This window comes from Melanotaenia boesemani, chromosome 10 (assembly GCF_017639745.1).
Source record: "Melanotaenia boesemani isolate fMelBoe1 chromosome 10, fMelBoe1.pri, whole genome shotgun sequence".
Lineage (NCBI taxonomy): Eukaryota > Metazoa > Chordata > Actinopteri > Atheriniformes > Melanotaeniidae > Melanotaenia > Melanotaenia boesemani.
In genome coordinates, this window is record NC_055691.1 from 2,888,584 (window position 1) to 2,910,319 (window position 21,736).

At 40.3% G+C, this 21,736-nt stretch overlaps 1 protein-coding gene across 1 annotated transcript in view; it reads left to right on the forward strand.

Annotated features, from left to right (window-relative positions):
- Positions 1–4,696: 4,696 nt before the first annotated feature.
- lrp5 (low density lipoprotein receptor-related protein 5) overlaps positions 4,697–21,736 on the forward strand; it is a 58,511-nt gene continuing 41,471 nt past the window's right edge. The window contains exons 1-6 of the mRNA XM_041996369.1: positions 4,697–4,899; positions 15,227–15,427; positions 15,549–15,765; positions 16,353–16,421; positions 17,897–18,025; positions 21,515–21,711. Of these exons, the coding sequence (XP_041852303.1) occupies positions 4,806–4,899; positions 15,227–15,427; positions 15,549–15,765; positions 16,353–16,421; positions 17,897–18,025; positions 21,515–21,711 (907 nt within the window). The 5' untranslated portion in view covers positions 4,697–4,805. The remainder of the gene's footprint in view (positions 4,900–15,226; positions 15,428–15,548; positions 15,766–16,352; positions 16,422–17,896; positions 18,026–21,514; positions 21,712–21,736) is intronic.

Here is a 21,736-nt window from a genome sequence, read left to right on the forward strand (position 1 = left end):
ATGTCTGAAAACTCTAAGGACTCAGTTTTGACCCACAGATGTAACAGAAAATCTGTCCCTTTTCTGTGTGTAAATCTGGTTAAAAAGTTCAACACGATGTGGTCTTCTCCTGCGAGCATTCAGACATGTGGGAGCCTCACCTGTTCCTCGTTACCCATGAAGAAAGAGAAATTTCTTACACTCAGCTATATTACTTCTAAGCCTTGGACTCGGACAGACGGAGAATGCAGACCAACGCAGAGGCCTTTTTGATATTTGTAGAGAAAAGTGCAGGGATCAAAGCAAAGCTGGCGGCAATGTTGACTGCTGAAAGAAAACCTGGTTCAGGCAGTACTCCAGAAACTAGCTGGGAGCGAAAGAAAGAAAGCAAGAAAGAAAGCAAGAAAGAAAGCAAGAAAGAAAGAAAGAAAGAAAGAAAGAAAGAAAGCAAGAAAGAAAGAAAGAAAGAAAGAAAGAAAGAAAGAAAGAAAGAAAGAAAGAAAGTGAGGGTTTGGTTTCTTTTAGGCAAAAATAATCAATCAGCCACTTTTTCTATGTTGCATTTATTTCTACATTTAGGGATGTTAACACTGAGTTGACTTATTTATTGCTTGTGTCTTATCTCATTTAATTTACTAATGACCAAAACAAAAACTACAACTGAACATCCTTTAGGAATGTTTTCATATGAACATAATAAAGAAACATTTAAAAGGGGGGAAAAAAGGAGTCAGAGTCACACTACGGCAGTTTTTAAATATTATGCATTTAAATGAGGTAAATCCAGTGAAAACACAGCAGAAACCTCTACTAGCAGTGTTACTAAAACCTGTTTACCTGCTCTGTGCTACGTGTGGAGTGGAATAGTTGTGGAGCAGGAGAACATGTGGTTTGAGTTTCCACCGTCTTTAATGTGGAGGCCAATTTGGAGCAGAGAAACAATGCAGTCAGAAAAACAGAGGAGGAGTGACAGGGTTGGCTTAGCTGAAGGTGTGTGTGGGATGTTTTATCTCTGTTCTCAGCATGCAGGCAGCGGTGTGTATGTCCATTTTTAATTTCAAACACATCGTGTTCCTCTAAAACTCAACTTTATTGATGCAGAGACCAAAAACATGTTGATCAGTAAAATTCACTGTAGATGTTTGTTGTTGGAAGATATGCTTGAAAATCAGTTGGTTTGGTACAGATGTGTCAAGTCATGTCATTTACTTGTTCTTCCCCAGAGAATATACACCAATGTGGCCCCTAACGGTCTACGAAGTTCCAATCACCAAAGTCGAGAAACTGGAGACTGCACAAAAGTGAGGCTGGACATCACTGAGTCAAATGATGTGACAATACAAGCAGCTGCCCTCAGACTGGCAACTGACGTCAAATTAGGTGGCTCTAACAGCCAATCAGGTTCTACACAATGACTCATTAATTTGACTCAGGTGTGTTGGTGCAGGGATACATGGAAAACCTGCTGGATTGCGGCCCTCATAGGACCGAATTGAGTAGCCCTGCTCTAGAAAGAACGAGAACTACCATCAATGCCCTCCCTCATATTGTGCATGAACCCCAAAGCATCACTCTCTTTATGAGAGCAGGCGAACATCCAGGCAAGACATTGCCAAAAGCTAAAGTGACCCTCCTTGACCTCGCCTGTGCCTGGGGCAAGGTCGACAAGGTCATCCTTGACCAGAAACATGTCTTTCCAACAGAGATACACACAACTAATCTCAGACCAGACCACATCCTGTGGTCAACTTCTAACAACGCGGCTGGCGTACTAAGGTTTTCCCCGTAGAAGTTGGATGATGAGGGTTTGTTGCCAAGACCACAGCCAGGCTCCTGAAGAGAATGGGGGTCAAAGGACGGGCCCTACAACAAGTAGTGAAGTCACTCTCTGAAGCTGCAGAACGAAGCAGCAACTGCTGTGGCTCAAGAGGAAGGACTCCAGCTGGGCTGCGAGATGACCACTGAGGGTAGAAACAGAGGGGGTCACACCAGGGATGCCAGGTGCTGCCGTTAAGCCTTCTGGAAGTGTCCTGGGCCTATATCAGAAAAACACTGAGGATGGAGGGTGCCAACTTGATGACCCCAATAAAGTTCTTATTCCTCTCCCACCCAAAAACACCAAGAAAGAAGAAATTCAGATTCTTCCAGGGATTGTGCCATCAAATCCTATAAGCTCTATTCTGCTCAACAGATGCCCATCCTTCCTGGTTCTGGTTCTGATGGAGGTTTTCCTTCCTGGTTCTTGTTCTGATGGATGTTTTCCTTCCTGGTTCTTGTTCTGATGGACGTTTTCCTTCCTGGTTCTGGTTCTGATGGACGTTTTCCTTCCTGGTTCTTGTTCTGATGGAGGTTTTCCTTCCTGGTTCTTGTTCTGATGGAGGTTTTCCTTCCTGGTTCTTGTTCTGATGGACGTTTTCCTTCCTGGTTCTTGTTCTGATGGACGTTTTCCTTCCTGGTTCTTGTTCTGATGGACGTTTTCCTTCCTGGTTCTGGTTCTGATGGACGTTTTCCTTCCTGGTTCTTGTTCTGATGGACGTTTTCCTTCCTGGTTCTTGTTCTGATGGAGGTTTTCCTTCCTGGTTCTTGTTCTGATGGATGTTTTCCTTCCTGGTTCTTGTTCTGATGGAGGTTTTCCTTCCTGGTTCTTGTTCTGATGGACGTTTTCCTTCCTGGTTCTGGTTCTGATGGACGTTTTCCTTCCTGGTTCTTGTTCTGATGGATGTTTTCCTTCCTGGTTCTTGTTCTGATGGAGGTTTTCCTTCCTGGTTCTTGTTCTGATGGACGTTTTCCTTCCTGGTTCTGGTTCTGATGGACGTTTTCCTTCCTGGTTCTTGTTCTGATGGATGTTTTCCTTCCTGGTTCTTGTTCTGATGGAGGTTTTCCTTCCTGGTTCTTGTTCTGATGGACGTTTTCCTTCCTGGTTCTGGTTCTGATGGAGGGTGATTGCCTCTTGAACCTTTCTGTGTTACAGCAGACATAGAAGCCTCTGATGAACACACACTTTAGTTTCCTCACTCTGTTATGTAGAAGATATGAAGAACTGTCCATCATGTTCAGTAACTTGTGCAGCATTTTTCTCTGGACAGTCAGCTTAATATCAGTCTGCAGAACAGAACCAGAACTTCTGGATCAGTTTGTTCAGTCTCTTTAAGTCTTTAGTTCTGGGTTTGCTGCCCCAACAGATGCTGCAAAGCACTCTCCACCACAGACTGATAGAAGATCTTTAGAACATCTTGGTGTGGATATTGAAGGATCTAAGCTTCCTCTAGAAGTAGAGTCTGCTGTCCTTTCTTCTAGATGCTTCTGTGGTGCATTTCCAGCCTAGTCTCTTATCAAGCTCAACTTCAAGGTACAGTATCTGTATTCCTCTACCTCTACGTCTTCTCCAAGGATGTAAAGAGTATTTTGTTTACTCCTGTTCCTCCTGAAGTCACTAATCATCTCTTTTCTTTTGTTTTCATGATTAAATGATTGTTTCTGCACTGTCCCACAAACTGACTGACCAGTTCTCTGTACTCAGCTTCTTGTTCATCATACACCCCACACCTGCAGAGTAATCAGAGCATTTCTGCAGATGACAGGACTCGGGGCTCTATTAGAAATCTGAGGTGTACAGTGTGAAGAGAAATGGTGAGAGTACAGTCCCTTGTGGCGCTCCAGTGCTACTGACTAGTATATCAGACAAACAACCTTTCAGTCTCACAAACTATGGTCTGTTTGTTAGGCAATGGTTTAACAGGTTCATTTAACAGTTATTGATGTTTGATCAATATTTCCAGTTTAGATGGATGATCATTGTTTTGATGTATATCGATGTATTGCTACACCCCTAATACAACACACATTTTCAAATGTTATAATACATGAACATCATGAGGCGTGTTGATTTTTATTAATAAACTGAAGAAACAGCTCCTCAAACATTTTATTTTTTTCCACCATTTAGCCCAGCATGAAGACTTAAAAACTGTAAGTTCCTCAGAACATTTAGCCTGGTTTTACCTGCATATTTCCATCAGTCATGTGAGCAGTAAACAGTAGTTTATGGATGCTAGAGATGAATGTAACAGTACAGATGGGCAACATGAAGTTTTACATAAGTTGTTTTCTTTTAACTTTTACACTAAATGGTGTAAATGTTTCCTGCTCTGGAACAGTCCAAGCTGTCTATCAACAGCAACAAAATCTTTGTAATAACAATAACATAATAATAACAATAAATGCAAAATAAAAATACGAAATAACTCAAAATAAATAGTAATAATAATGAAAATAAAATGCTAACAATGACACAAGTAGAACTAAAATAAACAGTAAATAATAATAATAATAATGATACAAACAGAACCAAATACTACCACTACTACTACAAATAATGATGCTTATTTAATTTCATTAATCAGTTTGTGTGTGCTTATGTTTGTGTGTAATATCTGTAGCCAGACCTCGTGGCATCTGGACCACTGCACGCGCTGCCGCCACCGAACTGATTTGGTTCTGAACAGCAGAAACTTCGTAGTTTTCTTAGTCGCCTGCGGTCAAACTAGTGAGAAGAGACGTTACCGCCTCGTGCCGCGTGACGTCGTCAGTCCGCCTCCAACTGCCTGCCCTTTCACTTCGTGCGCGAGCTCGACACTCCAAAGTAGAAAGTAGCGCGAGCGTCATATCAGGGAGAAGAAAAAGGAAGTATCTCGGACAGAGGAGCGGATCAGGAGTGGGTCCAGGCTGCGCGTTGTGCTGTCGGCGGAAAGTCGGGATCCGGACTGGTCCGTGTACATGAACCCGGGGAGAAGTGGACCTGAGCTTCGCCTGAGGAGGAACATGGAATGGGAGTTGTGGATTTGAGGCGCACGGCATTGGAAATGGGAGGTGTGCTCGCGGAGCTGCTGCTGTGGAGTTTTCTGCTGTCGGCGGTTCAGGGTACGTAGACTTTTTGTTCCCAACATGCAACCTGAGGTTCTGGATCAGGACGGAAACCGATGAGGAGGTTGAACTCCCGGGAGCAGCAGGACTGCCCGTCGGGACTTTTTCTCCATCACTCGGTTTAACAGTTTATTTAACGTTAGCGATGACGTGCTGTTTGAAAAGTTGACTTTTCATTTGTCAAGAGTTATCTAGCAGTAGTTTCTCTGACAGTGTTGGAACTTTCCACGGTGTCGGTACCTCAGGGGAGGCTCGGTCCGGTGGTGTTGACTTGTTTCGGGGGAGAGGTGAAGTTTGAAGCCGCCTGACTGTTTTTCTGTCGGGCCTCTGCAGCTTCAGCCATTCCTGTTCGGTGTCGGGTGTCAGACAGGCTTTCTGCTGGAAGGATAAAAAGAAGTGGGTTACTTTTGGTGGAGAGACAAATGAGTTGAATCCAGACAGAGTTTTTCCTCCAAGATCGGAGAGTCTTTCTGCCTTTCTGTCTGGTTTTACAGTTAAATCGTTTCAAGCCGCCCGGAGGAGGCGGAGCTTCGTCTTTCTTCAGATGGACATTTTATCAGGTGTTCCTGATCTCCTCTAATCTGTCTGCACTAAAAACTAAAGACACGTCTTTAATGTAGTAGGGGCTCCTGTGCGAGGCAGCTCCAGGGTTAAACGCCAGTGGTCCAGATACAGACCTGAACCTCAGATCCAGTTTGTTAAACTGGTTAATAGACTGGTTATCAGGATTGAATTCAACACTGATGTTGGCCGCGGTTGTAGATGAATCTATCAGTGTGTTCAGATGTGGAAAATAAACAGTTATAGTGTGTTTCTCTTTGTCTCCATCCAGTCACATCATTTGTGTTTTGGATTTCTTAGAGCTTGTTGTTTATGTGATTTTGGGAATCGGTGACTGTTTCTTCTTGCGAGGACGCTTTCTTTGTGCCAAGAGCTCAGTGTGTCTGACAGGTGCAACACTGCAGGTTTGATTCTGACATTGGTACAGACATAAGTGTCCAAGAGAAATCCCTGGATGACATGTGTTTTGTTGTACTTACTACGAATAAACATTTAGCATGTCATATAATAGGACATCAGAACAAGCACAAGTTTATTATACATTCTCTTCTAGGATTTTCTTTGTCTAAACTGAACCCAGGATTGTCTTGGGTAATGATTTCAGGTTTTTTATGAGTTGAAAATATCTGTTGGCATATTTATTTCATGCCAGTATTGTCTGGACAAGAAAGCATTTTACACTGCGACACAATCATCATCATCACAGATATGTACTTTAATTACACAAGAAATCCACAATTTACATGAATCGAGTTAATGAAACCTTGAAGGAAAATGTGAGTGTTAACAGAATTGTAAAAACAGTAATTAACCATTGTTACACAGTACATCATTACCTAGCTATATAATTGTGAAAAAGACCATTTATGTTTTCACTTGGATTCATTGCATTAAGATGTTTAAGGAAATGTAAGTTTTTACATCTTTATTGTTATAATTTTATTGTAAAAACAAAATTATTATGGTCTTTTTTTGTTGCAGGGATCTGTACCAAATAAAAATGGCTTTTTTAGTCTGTACAATGTCATGTAAAAGTCAGGTAAATGCTTCATTGTGACATATTTTGGTTTCCACTATATTTCAATTGATTAAGTAGCCTAAGTCACAACTGAGCACTAAAGCTCACCTTCATCATCTCCTCCTCCCTCTGAACAACCTTTCATGCTAAGGAAACACGTTTTTTGACTTAGTGACTATTATTATTACCATTAATAATGACTAAACAGCAGGTGGAAAATAATTTTGTTGTGACTTAAACTTTTACGTTGACTAACTAAAATAACTCCTGATGGCCTCCTTTCTTTGTACCTGAAGTTCTGACTGAAGACACAACCACCGTTAGCACTTCTCTGACGCTAGCTAGTGCAACCAGAGGCGCTAGCTTCTGCTTGCAGCCAGTCTCAGCTGTTTGTGCAACAGAAAACGATGGGGTCAACTCAGGAGCTGCTTCTCTGAGGTGTTTCTCTGCTCTGCAGCTTTGGCTCTGGTGGGTTCTCCACATGTCTGCTTCTGGACTTTCTAGTTCTCCATATGTCTGGTTCATTCTCTTTTCCACCTGTCTTGGTTTCTGCCTGTCATCGTGGTCTTTGTCCTCAGGCTGTCCAGGTGACTTTGGACATTTTTGTTGTCTTTTACAATCTCCACCTTAAAACAATGAAATGATTTGTGAACAGAAAGAATAGATATGAACCACTGATGGGTAAAACTTTAAGGATAAACTACTTGAGGTAAAATAAATTTCTCTGACATCATATATGCTCCTTTATGACCTTCAGGGTTATTGATTATTAAGCTCTGTTTCTTTTCTGCTCAACAAACTACTCACTGAATAAAACTGTTTTTAAAGTGCCTCTAATCTGTTGTTGAGCTGATGAAGCTAATGCTCTCAGATCAACATGGACCCTTCCATATGACACACATCATTTAAATATTCTTGTACTTTATCATTAATTAATTACTTAATTGATTAACTTAGTAAAACCAACGGCAGATTTATGTCTTTGATCAGATGGATGTGTGTAGATGGCTGTTGAGGTGACTGGTCAAACACTAAATGATCCTGTCTGAAAAGAATTATTTTAGTTTTAATTCACATTGAGTTGATTTGATAAAAAAGTTGTTTTAAGTTTGAGTTCAGTCCCGACATTCATCTGTAACAACAGATGTTTCACCTCACTCCTCAGAAACACCCAAATATAAAATGTATGAAGTGAAAAGATGAAGAATTTTCATGAAACCAGCTGGAGCTGCTGCACCTAAACTCCCGGTTTCTTCTAGGTTCCCTCACACTGGTCCTGACTGGTTGGCTGTCCTGGTGTGTTTTAGTTTTTATTTCCCAGACAATACTAATACTTCTAACAGTACTTGAAGGAAATCCTCTTAGTGTAGCTCTGAAATGTTTGTAATGCGCATAGAAAATACAAGAAGAAGATGACACAAACAAATTTTAGTTTATTTTTTTTTCTCTCAAAGAACTAGCTATGAAACCATCCAACAACAGTTCTTCTCACTCTCCCCCTTCCATTTTTCCCTTGTCCCGTCCATTCACACATAGCAACTTAGCAATAACCAAAATAAAGAACATTACTCAGATATCAGTGGGGTATCTATTAAATTCTCCTTGACAAAGCAAATCAGTTTGGTGTAACATGACAGTCAGACCATCACTCCACCGTCACAATGCTGGACAGGAAAAGAAAAAGGATGCTGCATCAAGGAATCAGGCCTCAGCAGAAAATCCTCTAGTCGTTCTCAATTTTTTTAATGTCAGGTACCACCTGAAAAAATATCAGGCTGTCCAAGCACCAGCTTTATGAATGCCATTAAAATACAGTAGATGTGAGACTCGCCCCCTCAAACAGTAGAAGAGACCTAAACATCGTAGTTCAACTGAGACCACACGTAACTAAAGCTCTCCAGACCAACACACCCACATGATGAGGTTGGAGGTTGAATACCTCCTGCATGGAAACACTGAACCAGACTCCGAGCTTCATGTTCTTCCGCTGCTGCTTGGACTTCTTGTCCAGGTTGAAGCTCAGTTTCTTACTGTTCTGTCCTGGATGTAGCAGACTAGACTATACTGGTTCTGGATTGTTAAAAATGTAGCCCTCAACTGGTTGTATCAGCCTCAGTGACTCCGCCCACAACCTGTGATGTAGGCGGCTCTTTAAGGCCCCTTTATGCTCCCTTACGTACGTGTGAACCAATATAAAGTTGTTTCCAACCGTCAAGCAACAGATAGCTAAGCTCCGTGAAAATGAACCAAATTACGTGCGTAACCAACACAGAAGACGGACAAAATTTTCCGTCCGTCTTTTCCGAAAAGATGTCAGCCTCATCCTAAAACCCATCAATTCCTGAATTTCCTGACCTGCGTTTAGTTCAGTCCTGTTTTTTTTTTTTTTTTTAACAGTTTTAATTAACGGTTGTTTATTCTGCTGGTAGTTCAGCTTAAAAAACTTCTGGTATTTTTATTAATTCTTTAAAAGAAAAATAAATCAGAACGGATAAACAAGCAGACTGTAGAAAGAAGGCTTCTATCGTCCACAGAACATTATCTGCGTAAAACATTAAGAAGTTTGATGAAAGATTTGAGACTGTAGCTGAAATATGTGATCATCTGAAACAGAACGGAACACTTGGGGAAGGAGTGTCTTTAAATATGAAAGAGAAAAGAAAACAAGCTGGAGGTCTTGGAAGAGGAGGAAGAGATTTGGAAAGCGAGCTGAGGAGGAATGTAAAGAAGAGATTGATATCTTTTCCTGTTTGTGTTGCTCTGGTGTGAGGCTGGAGGAGGGTTGGAGCTGTTTGGATGAAGACAAGGAGAGACTAAGCAAACTAAAGGAGAGAGGGGTAAACCTGGTGGAGGGATGGAGGGAAAAGAGAAGAGTTGGAAAAATATCAGCAGTCAGACTGTAAAACATGAGTGTAGTTTTGATGATTGTGTTAATTATCAAGTTTATCTTCTACGAAGTTAGAGGGCTAAGATATGTTGGGACGGGACTGAATCTGATCTGCTGAACTCTAATTTGATTATCTCCATCTGTGAAAAGGCGGCGTTGCAGAGACCTCAAATCTTTACATGTTTTTTTCTCATTGCTGTTGGACTTCTGTTCAGCTTTAAGGACACTCGCTACTCATTATCCGACTCCACTGTTTATCTGTCACAAAAAAACGACATTCTTATCAGTGTTCAAAGGTCCAGCTTACTTTTTATGGCTATTTTATGGTGTTTTTTTGTATTCAGGTTGTTTAAATCAACCTTTAACCAAAGTTTGGGTCCCCATCCATCACAAATGAACATCTAACCCAAACTTTAATCCTAACGCCAAATCCTTGGAAACATGGATTTGAGGGAAAGTCTGTCTCAACAAGAAAAAACTGGAATATTTCACCAAAACCAGCCACAGTTCTACTTTTTTCTTCTGAGTACAGAAATACAGGAAGTGGACTACAAAGCAAAGTGCATTATGAGTTCCGTGCATGGCATTGTGGGTAAACACAATCAAAACATATGTGCATGTGGGACGGTAGGCGGCTTTGGATGTGAGAAATGGCTCGTTGTGAGATGTGGTCTGATATAAATATGGTCAACCAAAAGCCGCTAGCATCTGATGCGGCTCCATTTTGCTTTTATGTGTTGGAAACAGAAGTTGTCCTGCATTAACCAATAGATGATTGAGTTGTCTTCTTTATTGTGCTTCGTCTGCAGTAATTCTTGCTGCAGCACTACCTGTGGCCGGGAGTGAAACACGTTATTTCTGATTAGTTAAAGTAGTTCAGCTCTAATGTAATCTCGGTCTGGAAGAAGGCTGCACCTCCCAACTGAACCGAGTCTCCAAATTGTACAGAGTTTAGTGGACGATCCTGATGAGAATGTACTGACGAGTGATGGTGTGAATGCACTCTCTATTTAATTTTTTTTAAAATCCATTAGTTTGGAGGGAATAACTCTTCTTCTACCGTACTTTCCCACTGTAACACGGAATGAAAACAAAGCAACGCAAGCAGTAACACACAGATGTTGTTTACTTTGTTTTGTTTCCTGATCTGATGACACGGTTCAGTAGAATAGAATAGAATAGAAAATACTTTATTAATCCCTTTGGAGAGTCCTCAGGGAAATTTGGGAGTCCTACAGTAGGGCTGGGTTAAAAAAATCAATTTACCAATTTTAATTGGTTTAAAAGAAAAAATACAATATGGATTCATAAAACTTGGAGATCAATTTTTTAAAATGTAATTTCCGGTAACATGACCCTACTCTCGCGTGACTTACTGAGGCACGGCGAAATCTTAGCATATACACAGACAACTGTTGCGTCTGTCCAAAGTCAGCTTCTCTTGCCAAGATGATGTCACATTCAGATGTTTTAATTCACCGGTGTGGACAACATTCATCTATAAAGTCTTTTGCAGTGTATTACCGCTCACATTAGCAACAAACGCCGAGACCGCAGGCACTCATATTAGCAGCTAATGCTAACGGGTACGATCATGTTCCACAACAGGAAGTGATGTCAGCATGCACATATGTACTTGGAAATAAATCTAACACGGTCATTTAAATTCACATTTCCTCTAGAACAGGTTTACTTTTCAAGCTTTTATCAAACAGTAAACAGTCTGGTGCTGTTTATCTGGTTTACATGAAGGCACGTCATAGCTGCTCTCTGTGTCCACGGCTGTGAGCACATGCACACACACACACAGGTTTCCATCAGAGGACAGAGTGCACGCTTCAGGAAACACATCAACCAGCTAAAAATCAGCCAAAAATATGAGAGTTTTCTAAATTCTTACAGGCAGGTGAAGATGGAAGCATCCTGCTCCAGTGAGGAGCAGATGGAGTATTTCTCCTGCTCCGGTGTTACGCTGATATTGTCACGGAAACGCGCACAGCTGAACAAGCTGACTCTCCATCACTTAAGGAATCGTATTATTGTTGTGGTCACTGACTCAGCCTTGTCTGATCCATTTTTGTATTTACTGATCATGTCCAAACAAGCTGCTCCTCAGTTAAGAAGAGGTACATTAATCAAAGAACAAGTGTTAAGTTTGTGGAAGCGTAAGCTATGTTACCAACAACCAGTGCAGAGTCAGTTGATGGACTCCTGGATAATTTTAGTCTGAAAGTCTTGAATGTAATGGATGCTGTTGCATCGATAAGCGTCAAGCGCACCTTGAACAAAGAGAAAACACCATGGAGAAACGCCACTGTGGTTACGAGCCTAAAAAGAGAAAGCAGAAAAACTGAGCTGAAATGGTAGAAAAATAAACTTCAAATTCACTATGAGATGTACACACAAACCCTGCGTAACTAGGGCAGAGAGCTGCATTTATCTGAAATGATTAACAAGAACGTCAACAATTCTCTCACTTTGTTTGCTATGATTGAAAAACTTACAAATCCTCCTAAACAGATAAGCTCAGAGCTCCTTTCCACTGAGAAATGCAACCAATTTGCCAACTTTTTTAGCCAAAAAATTCAAACAATTAGGCAAAATATTAATTCCACACAGTCAAACAAGAAAACTAGTCTGAAAACTGGAAATAATTCTCATGTTATGCCGCAATTTAAAATGGTCGATTTAAAAATCCTACAAGAAACAGTTTGTCATTTGAAATCAAAACATGCACTCTGGACATGATACCATCCGACTTTTTAAAAACAGTTTTTACCTCAGTAGAAAGTGATCTCCTACTGATAGTTAACAGCTCACTGGCATCAGGCATCTTTCCCAAGTCACTAAAGATAGCTGCTAGTAAGCCTTCTAAAGAAAAGAACTCTAGACGCCTCTATAATGAACAACTATAGACCGTCTCTAACCTCTCTTTTATTTCCAAGATTACTAAGAAAGTTGTATTTTACCAGCTTCATGACTTTTTAAATGAAAGTGGAAATCTTGATAAATTTCAGTCCGGCGTCCAATCTCATCACAGCCCTGAAACAGATGGATTCTGGTCTACTATCAGTCCTGGTTCTGTTGGATCTCAGTGCTGCGTTTGATACTGTAGATCACAGAATCCTGCTGCACAGGCTGGAAAACTGGGTTGGACTTTCTGGAGCTGTCCTTAACTGGTTCAGGTCCTTCTGGGTCGGTCCTTGGACGTCTTCTGTTCAGCTTGTATCTGCTCCCTTTGGGTCAAATATTACAGAACTATTAGGGCTGGACGGTACGGCCTAAAAATAAAATCTCTGATTTTTTTTTTTATAACCAAATCCTATTTCTGATTTTAATCGATTTTTTTTCTTTTCTTTTACAAAAATTAATAAACTTATTAAAACATTTATTTGTTTATATAGATGAATGCCAGCAAAAATAAAGCATATAATGTTATAGCTTTTCCACCATATAAACGACTTTATGTCTTACATAGAAATATGCGACACAATGCATCCGTGATCTCTTTCCATCTGGATCCTTATCATACAGGATCCACTGCAGAAATAATTCCCCTGATGAAGGTTGTCTCTTAACTAGGGTTTGTGGGTTAAGTTGACTTCTGCATCTCGTAGAGAGCAGCATTTCTCACTGCAGTTATACGCACAGCTAAATCCCAGGCGTGAGTGAAGGACCACTTCACTGAAAATCTGTCGGACAAACCCTATTCTCGTGTTGAGGAAGGGCTAAGTCTGCTGCTAACTAACTATGGAAAAAAATCCAGATTTTCATAAAAATAAATCTCCAGAATTTGATTTATCGATTTTATCGATTAATCGCCCAGCCCTAAGAACTATAGCATTAATTATCAAAGTTATGCTGATGATACCTAACTTTATGTGTCTCTGTCACCAGATGACTGCAGTCCAATAGACTTATTGTGTCAGTGTCTGGAGCAAATAAACACCTGGATGAGGGAGAATTTTACACAATTAAATGAAGACAAAACTGAGATTATTCTGTTTGGTAGCAAAGAGAAGAGGGTCAGCATTGGCAAACACCTGGAGACTCGGGCTCCTTACATCACCGACCAAGTTCGTAACCTTGGAGTGTTGATAGACTCAGACCTGACTTTCAGCAGCCACATCAAAGCTTCACTAAGAAGCTTTTTACCAGCTCAGAAACATCAACAGAATTAAAAGTTTAGTCTCCCAGAAAGACCAAGAGAAACTCATCCATGCATTCATCTCCAGTAGGCTTGATTACTGTACTGGTCTTTAACAGGACTTCCTAAAAAGAGCATTAAACATCTGCAGCTCATCCAGAACGCTGCTGCTAGAGTTTTAACCAGGACTAAGAGATCTGAACACATCACACCAGTTTTAAAATCTTTACACTGGCTTCCAGTTTATACTGGTTTCCAGTCAGTCACAGAATAGATTTAAAACCCTTCTGATTGTTTACAAATCCCAGAATGATTTAGGCCCAGAATCCATCTGTGATATGTTCAGAGAATATAAACCTAGCAGAGCTCTGAGATCCAAAGACTCTGGTCAACTAGTCCAGACCAGAATCCAGACCAGAATCCAGACCAGAGTCCAGACTAAACATGGAGAAGCAGCATTTAGCTGTTATGCTGCAAACAAGTGGAACAAACTGCCCGTGGAGATTAAACTTTCACCAAATGTAGAAATTTTTAAATCCAGGTTAAAAACATTTCTTTTCTCATGTGCCTATTCATGAATTCTGCACAGTAACTTTTAACTTATCTTACATTTAGTCATTTTTATGTAATTTATTATTTTATTGTGATTCATGCTATGTGTTGCTGCCTTTTACTACTTCTTAAAATCTGTAATGCTTTAGTTTTATGTAAAACACATTGAATTGTCCTGTACATGAAATGTGCTGTACAAATAAACTGTCTTGTCTATTACGGGATTCAAATGGATCCAGTATTATTTATAGGTTTCATTAACATCAACATGTTATCTGAGATCTGAACTTTAAGAATGTTTGGTGCGACTCCACTGAATAAAACGGTTTCATCAGGACATTTAAAAAGTTGAACTATTTTTCTGTCCTGTGGGGTTTTTTTTGTTTTCCTTCCATCACAGCATTTCTGGCTGTGAATCTGAAGAAACACTGTATTAATCTGTCATTTCAAAAATGGATGTAGATGTCTCAGATCAGATTATTACAGTAATCTGATTACTCCTGGATAACTGATTTTGATTGTCAAGTAAAGGCACTCAGTGTTCTATAAAAAATGGTTATCTGAGAGGGTCTTTACTGTTCAAGAAAAATAGGTGGTGTTACATACATAGCTGTAAATGAATTTATATTGAATCAAATAAAATTTAATCGAAATCAAACCGAAATAAGCTGTTGGCAATCAAATCGATTTAAGAAATTAGTAACGATACCCAGCCCTACGGTTTAGACACTATCCTTTATGGAAAGTATTGATATCGAGAGATCATTATGATTAATTAATTGTGGTGTTTTTAATACCGCGATTAATGTGAATCAACTAATCATGACATATTGCGTGGTCCATTTTTAATTTATTTATTTATTATTTAGACTTGAGTTAAACAAAAACATAAGCACAGAGAAGCAAACACGGCACACACAGAACCACTTCTGTGTGTATTCAACCCTGGAAAAAAAAAAATCTTAATCTTTTTTCCTTATTCAGCCTGGCAGGCTGTTTTTGTTTGTTCACAGTATTTTCCAGAGGCTATGAGAATCTGTACCTGAGCAGTTTATAAGATTTTAGATTTTAAAAACTTTATGTGCTTGCTTTGGAAAAACAGGATTATCACGTTTTAAAGCTTAATCTGTTTTTATTTATTTATTTATTTTCTCTCCAGGCTCTCCCCTTCTTCTTTTCGCCAACCGGCGGGATGTGCGGTTGGTGGATGCAGACGGCATTCGGGGTGAGTCGGCCATCGTTGTCAGTGAACTGGAAGACGCAGCGGCTGTGGACTTCCTGTACGATGAGGGCCTGATATTTTGGACAGATGTCAGTGAGGAAGCCATAAAACAGACACACTGGAACCAGTCCTCCAACTGTAAGACCACTCGCTGTTTCCTCTGTTTTTACTCACCTCGGTCATACAGAGACGTCATCTCAGACATTGTAAACTGCATGTCTGGGAGGATTTTTTAAAAATTCATCTTTGGTGTTTGCAGCCCTCAAAGAGGCCCTGGGAACGGGCCAGGCTGTGGTCGTGTCCGGGCTGGACAGCCCTGATGGGTTAGCCTGCGACTGGCTGGGTAAAAAGCTTTACTGGACAGACTCGGAGACCAACCGGATCGAAGTGGCCAACCTGGATGGCTCCTCCAGAAAGGTTTTGTTTTGGATGGACTTGGACCAGCCCAGAGCCGTCGCCCTGAATCCCGCTCAGCGGTAACAGCCTGATTCTCTGCGGCTATAGATGAAGGGAAATTTAAAGTCGGGTGTATATCTGCAGGGGCCAGACTTTTTTGGAACTAGGTTGTGGTTTGAGATGTTATTTAAATTCAGAATTTTTTATTTTTTATTTTACCTTTTATTTTAACCCCTTATTTTCACAAATTTGCAACAAACCACTTTTCAGTCTATTAAAAATGTCATTTCTTTTTATCAAATTCACTTATTTTATTTATTTGCTTTTATTTAATCTTATTTATACATATATTATTTATTGTGTTTTAATTGATTTAAGATTTAATTGTAGTTTATTTTATTCCCATTTTTGACTTTTGAATTTTTCATTTTAATTCTAATTTTACTTGAGTCACAGGTACCACCTTACTTCATAGCTTATGTGTTTAGAAATTGTTGCAATTGTAGTGATTCACATTTCATCGATTTAATTCAATACTAACAGAGTCTAGAAATAAAATAATTATAGAACGGACTAACATAAAACACAAAAACTTGCAGAATGTGTTATCTACTTGATGAATTTTTAAGTTTGTGTAGTTCATCTGTTTTCTCTGGTGTCCCTCCAGATACATGTACTGGACAGACTGGGGAGAGGAGCCCAGAATAGAGCGGGCCGGCATGGATGGCAGCAACAGGTACAGAACTGTAGAACCTTTCCACACATTACAGTAAAGATCTGGGTCATGCAGGCCCTTCTGCTCCTTCTGGACCACCGTGTTCCTCTGGTCTGGTTCTCAGTCCGGACTCTTATCATTTGTCGCTCCACAACAGTGGAATGAGCTGCTGAATGCTATCAAAGTGGGGGCCTCCATCTCTTCAGAGAGCCTCCAACACCTACAGGCTGAGTTCATGGTAACTGTGTCTGCCTCCAGAACTGACCTGTGGATTCTGATCCGTTCTAGTTTTATTTGTACTGCAGTTAAGCTGAGGTAAAGTTTTCCTGGGTTCATCCTCAGAACACTTGGACTACTACTACTGCTACTTCTTCTTCTTCTTCTGCTCTTTTTTCTTCTTCTGCTTTTTCTGTTTCTCGGGGGGTGGCCTAATGATTAGAGAGGTGGTCTTTGAACTGGAAGACCTGGGTTCAAGTAACTGGGTGACCTGGGTTTTGTCTTCATTGCCATTGTCTTCGTATTCTTTCACTACTTTTTTGTTGTTCTTATTGTTGCCATCCTCATTGTCTTTCTGTCTTCTTCTCCTTTCTCTAGTCCAGTTTTTCACTGGAATATTATGTCAGACAGAACCATGGATCAGAGATCCAGTTTCCATGTGGTTACAATCTCTGTGCTGCACATGGTTGGCTACAGATAGACTGAGTGGTGAAGATGAAGGTGAAGATTATGGCGCTCAGGCCACAGAGGTTTCTTAGGACTTGGATATACTTCCTGTTAGCAATGCATATACATCTGTATAATTCCTGCAACATGTTCCTAGCGTTTGTTTAGCGCATAGGCTGCTCACATTGACGCGAGGTAACGTGTTGCATGCGTGAGTTACAATATTGACTTGAACGCTAGAGGCACTTATGCAACAAGAGTATGAACATGAGGTCAGAGGTCAACACAATGGCGGATAGTTTTAAAGAGCGCCTCTCGGACCTTGTCCACAACTACCTGCATCTGTATGATTTTCCCTCCCTGTTGCACAAAGATAAACACTTGTACTTTAACAGTTGGCAACAAATTGGCAAACTCTTGTTTACAAAATGACCCAGAAATACAAAATGACTTGCAGATTGGCCTTTTCAGACACCCGAGAGCTGTGTACTGCCCCTAGTGGTGACCTCCAGCATCGAGCCTGTTGGTTGCATCGTGCTGCAGCAAGTATATATACAGACGGTGCAGAACATTTACATGCACATTTGCGTACACAGCGAGTATATCCCAGCTCTTACACGACCAGATGAACCATGAATTACAACTGACTGGTGTTAACTGTCTTTTTCTTTGCTCTTCTTCATCTATTTTTCATTTCCTTTAGCTAGAACACAGTAAACGTTGCTCCAGGTTAAATAGTTAAAAATTAATCTAAAAGTAAGAACATGTTTTAATGTTTTATTAAATAAACTGTTTTAATGTTTTTTTCTTTGGTGTATTTTGTCTGTTAACAGGAAGGTGATTGTGAATGTGGACATTTACTGGCCCAACGGTCTCACCATCGACCTGGTGGAGCAGAAACTGTACTGGGCTGATGCCAAACTTAGCTTCATCCACAGAGCCAACCTGGATGGATCTGCACGGTACGAATGTGGTTCAGAAAGCTAACACAGGTGTGATGATGAAATAATCAGCCAGTAAGGAAGATCTCAGATGTTAGACGGTGTTCTGAGATAATGAAAGGTTTGGAAACTGGCTGATTACCTGACAGGCTGTGTTTGGTGTGACTGTTGTGGTTTAGACTTGTTATGTGTTGAGCAGGTCTGACCTGTAGTCCAGTAGTAGTCCAGTTTCAGTCAGAAGAACTGAAGCAGTGGAGTTCTGTATCACTTAACCTGTTAAACAAGTTTTACCCTTTAAAATCCTTCAATTTTCACCTAAAACAGATTTTATGGATAAAAGACTTGTGTACCAAAAGGAAGGCTCTGACCTCCTGTGTCTCTTCCCCGTCAGAAAAACGCTGACTGGACTGTCTGCTGCTGTGAGAACAACATCTAGACCTTAACAGAGTTTCTGATGAAGCAGCACAGTGTTTCCTCTACCGTTATATTAGCGGGGTGCCCTGCCCTCCCTACTAGACCCACAGCCACACCTACAAGGTCAAGTTAATTCATTTTGATCTGGTTTTCTGCACAGCGCCAAGTCACAGCAGAAGCCATTACAGGTTCCATTTCCTCCAACAGGTTTATACTTTGTTCTTTTAATAAAAACAGAACAGTCTGATGTTATTTATCTGATTTACATGGCAGCAGGTCTCAGCTGCTTTCAGAGTTTCGCTCTAATGCGACCACACACAGACACGTGTGCGTACACACAGGTGAACACACTTCTGCCAGCATCACAGACACAGGCATGTTGGAAAACAAGTCAGCCAGCTGGAAATCACACATAAATATCAAAACTCTACCAGGGAGGCGAAGAAGGACACACTTGTTACAGCGTGGAGCAGCCGAAGTATTTCTCCTACTGCGATGTTAAGCTGAGAATGTTGTGCTCATCTCAGGAATTTGCACAGATGAACCCAAACGTTATTGTAGTGATTTCTGAGTCATATCACGGCTTAAAATTCATATTATTTGTCAGTTTTATTAACGTCAACACATTTTCTGAGATCTGAACTTTAGAGCGACTCAGCTGAATAAAATAGTTTTCATCAGGACATTTTTTCTGTCCTGAGTTTTTTCTTTTTTTATCTCTGCATTTTGGTCATTTATGGAAAATTAGTCCGCGATAAAGTTTGAATTGTGACGTGACAGCGTGTAGCTGTCATGATGTTTGAGTCATGTATGGGAAGATTACCTGTTACAGAGTTCATGAATATAATTCAGCAGTACTGACTTATGACATAAACGTATTAAACCTTTATGTTATTACAACATGGTTTTCATCATGACAAGAAAATGTTAATAAAAATATGTTTGTTTAGGTTTCTCAGAATAAACGTTGCTTGTCAGATAGTTTGATGAGGTATGATGCAGAAATGATCACAGTTTCTCACATAACTATGGTCAGAGTGGTGTGTTTTGGTCTTTGATGATTTTGAATCAGATCAGGACTTTGTTCAATTCAGATTAAGTTGATTCTGAATTCAAATCAGTCTTTGTCTCAAAAATGAAGATGGTGTTATGTGTTACTGGTGTTTCTGTCAGATTCGTCAGTTTGGTTCACAGAGGTGAAGTTCTTTCTCTAAAGTGAAAAGGAAAACATGACTTTTTATGATTACATTTACATGTTGACACCACCTGACTAAATTTCTAACAGAATTTAAATGTGTTTTTTGCAACAACACTGAGGTTTTTGCTGCTAGAAGCTAAATAACTGTAGTTGTTAATTCATTGTTTTCTTTAACAACTGCTTTATGGGCAAAGTTGTGATTATTGATTTGATGAAATAAATCCACTAACTAGAGTACCTTATCAGGATCCAGTATTGAACTCTTACATACCAGAAAATATTTCTGATTTCCACTTCTTTCTAAGCAGAAGAGAGGAGAAAAATATCTGTGCTAAGAGAGCAAAAGAAAAGCAAAGTATTCCAACACAAACAGAGCTGTGGAGATGAAGCCTGGTCCTTACACAGGTTGTAGTTCTGGCCTTCACTTCATCTTTCAGAGTTGTTCCTCTAAATCCCCACAGTTCCTGTTTTTATCCACCCCATAAATCTATCCATCCATTTTCTATACCCACCTTATCCACTCCGCACACGGGGGTGGAGCATATCCCAGATGTTGTCAGGTGAGAGGCGGGCTACATCCTGGACATCCATCACAGAGACAACCACTCCCACCCACTGCCCCGGTCAGAACCACCAGTTAACCAAGTGGTTCCCAAACTTTTTCTGCAGGGCCCCCTTTTCTTTCACAACATCTTCAGGATGAGAAGTCCCCGTTTGGCGTTGTAACTTGTTTAGCTTCGTGCTGTAAGATGCTAAAATTTGGAAATATACAAAACATTGTGGTCTTACTTCACTGTCCACAATAACCAATACACTTCACCATTACCTGATCAAGCCAGAGCCAAGATGTACCTCATCATATTTTCTTGTCCTTTTTTTATTTGCAAATTTGTCCATGTTTTGGTAGCAGTACTCGATTGAATCCAAACCAGTATTTGTTAAAAATGTCTGAAAATGTTGGAATTTGTCCCCATGATGACAAAGCTCAGGTTATGTCTTGTTTCTTGAAGCTGAATTTTTTCAGTTAGTTTATGAGCATCATCCACAGATTTAAGTATCCATCAATTTAAAGCAACCCGACTGTTTATATATTTGGTTTTGTTGTCACCATAAATATTTCCTACTTTTTGCTCCTCTCTGACTTTGTATTGAAAGGTTATTGCTCCACTGTTAGGTATTATTAGAAAAGACTGTGGTGATACTGGATGTAATTATTTTGAGGCGAAGATGGGTCAGAACCTCACGCCATACATCTGCTCTTTAGTTTGGAGCATTTAGCTCTGGTTCTTTGGATTACTGAACGTTGAAGCTTTATGTTAATGTCTTTGGTTGATTTGTAGATTTGTGTTATACCAGCAGTTTTACTCTCAGAATCTGATCCAGAATTTCTCCTAATCTGCACACACACACACACACACACACACACACACACACACACACACACACACACACACACACACACACACACACACACACCCCAACAGACACACACACAAGAAAAGTTGGACTTGACTTTAAAATCTGAAAATGATTACAGTATGTTTTCTTTCTTTTTCTACCTTAAACCCTGCTGACCGAACAGTCTGCTTTTACAGTACTCACACACACACACGTGCGCACGCACCCACACTAAATGATGATTGATGAAACCAGTTTCTGGTGTGTTGATAAAATAAATACAAACCTGCTTTGATCCTGCGTGCGAGACTTTTTAGAAGAGGGCCACTCTCTCACACCTCTCCATGTTCTGTGTTTCTGACTGCAGGGATAAAGTTCATCCTTTCTGAGACGGCTCAGAAATGTGCCATCTTTTCAGAAAACAAAAATTGATTTTCTCTTTCAGAATCCAACAGAAAACTCCCCTCCTGACTTTTTTCTTTTAAAATATCATCTTGCAGTGAAGCGGTGGTGGAGGGAACCCTCACCCATCCCTTTGCTCTGACACTGTCTGAGGACACGTTGTATTGGACTGACTGGCAGACCCGCTCAATCCACGCCTGCAACAAACACAGTGGAGATAAAACCAGACAGATCCTTAGTGGGATCTACTCTCCAATGGACATCCAGGTCCTGGAGCCTTATCGACAGCCTCACAGTAAGTGAAGAGTAAACTAATAATG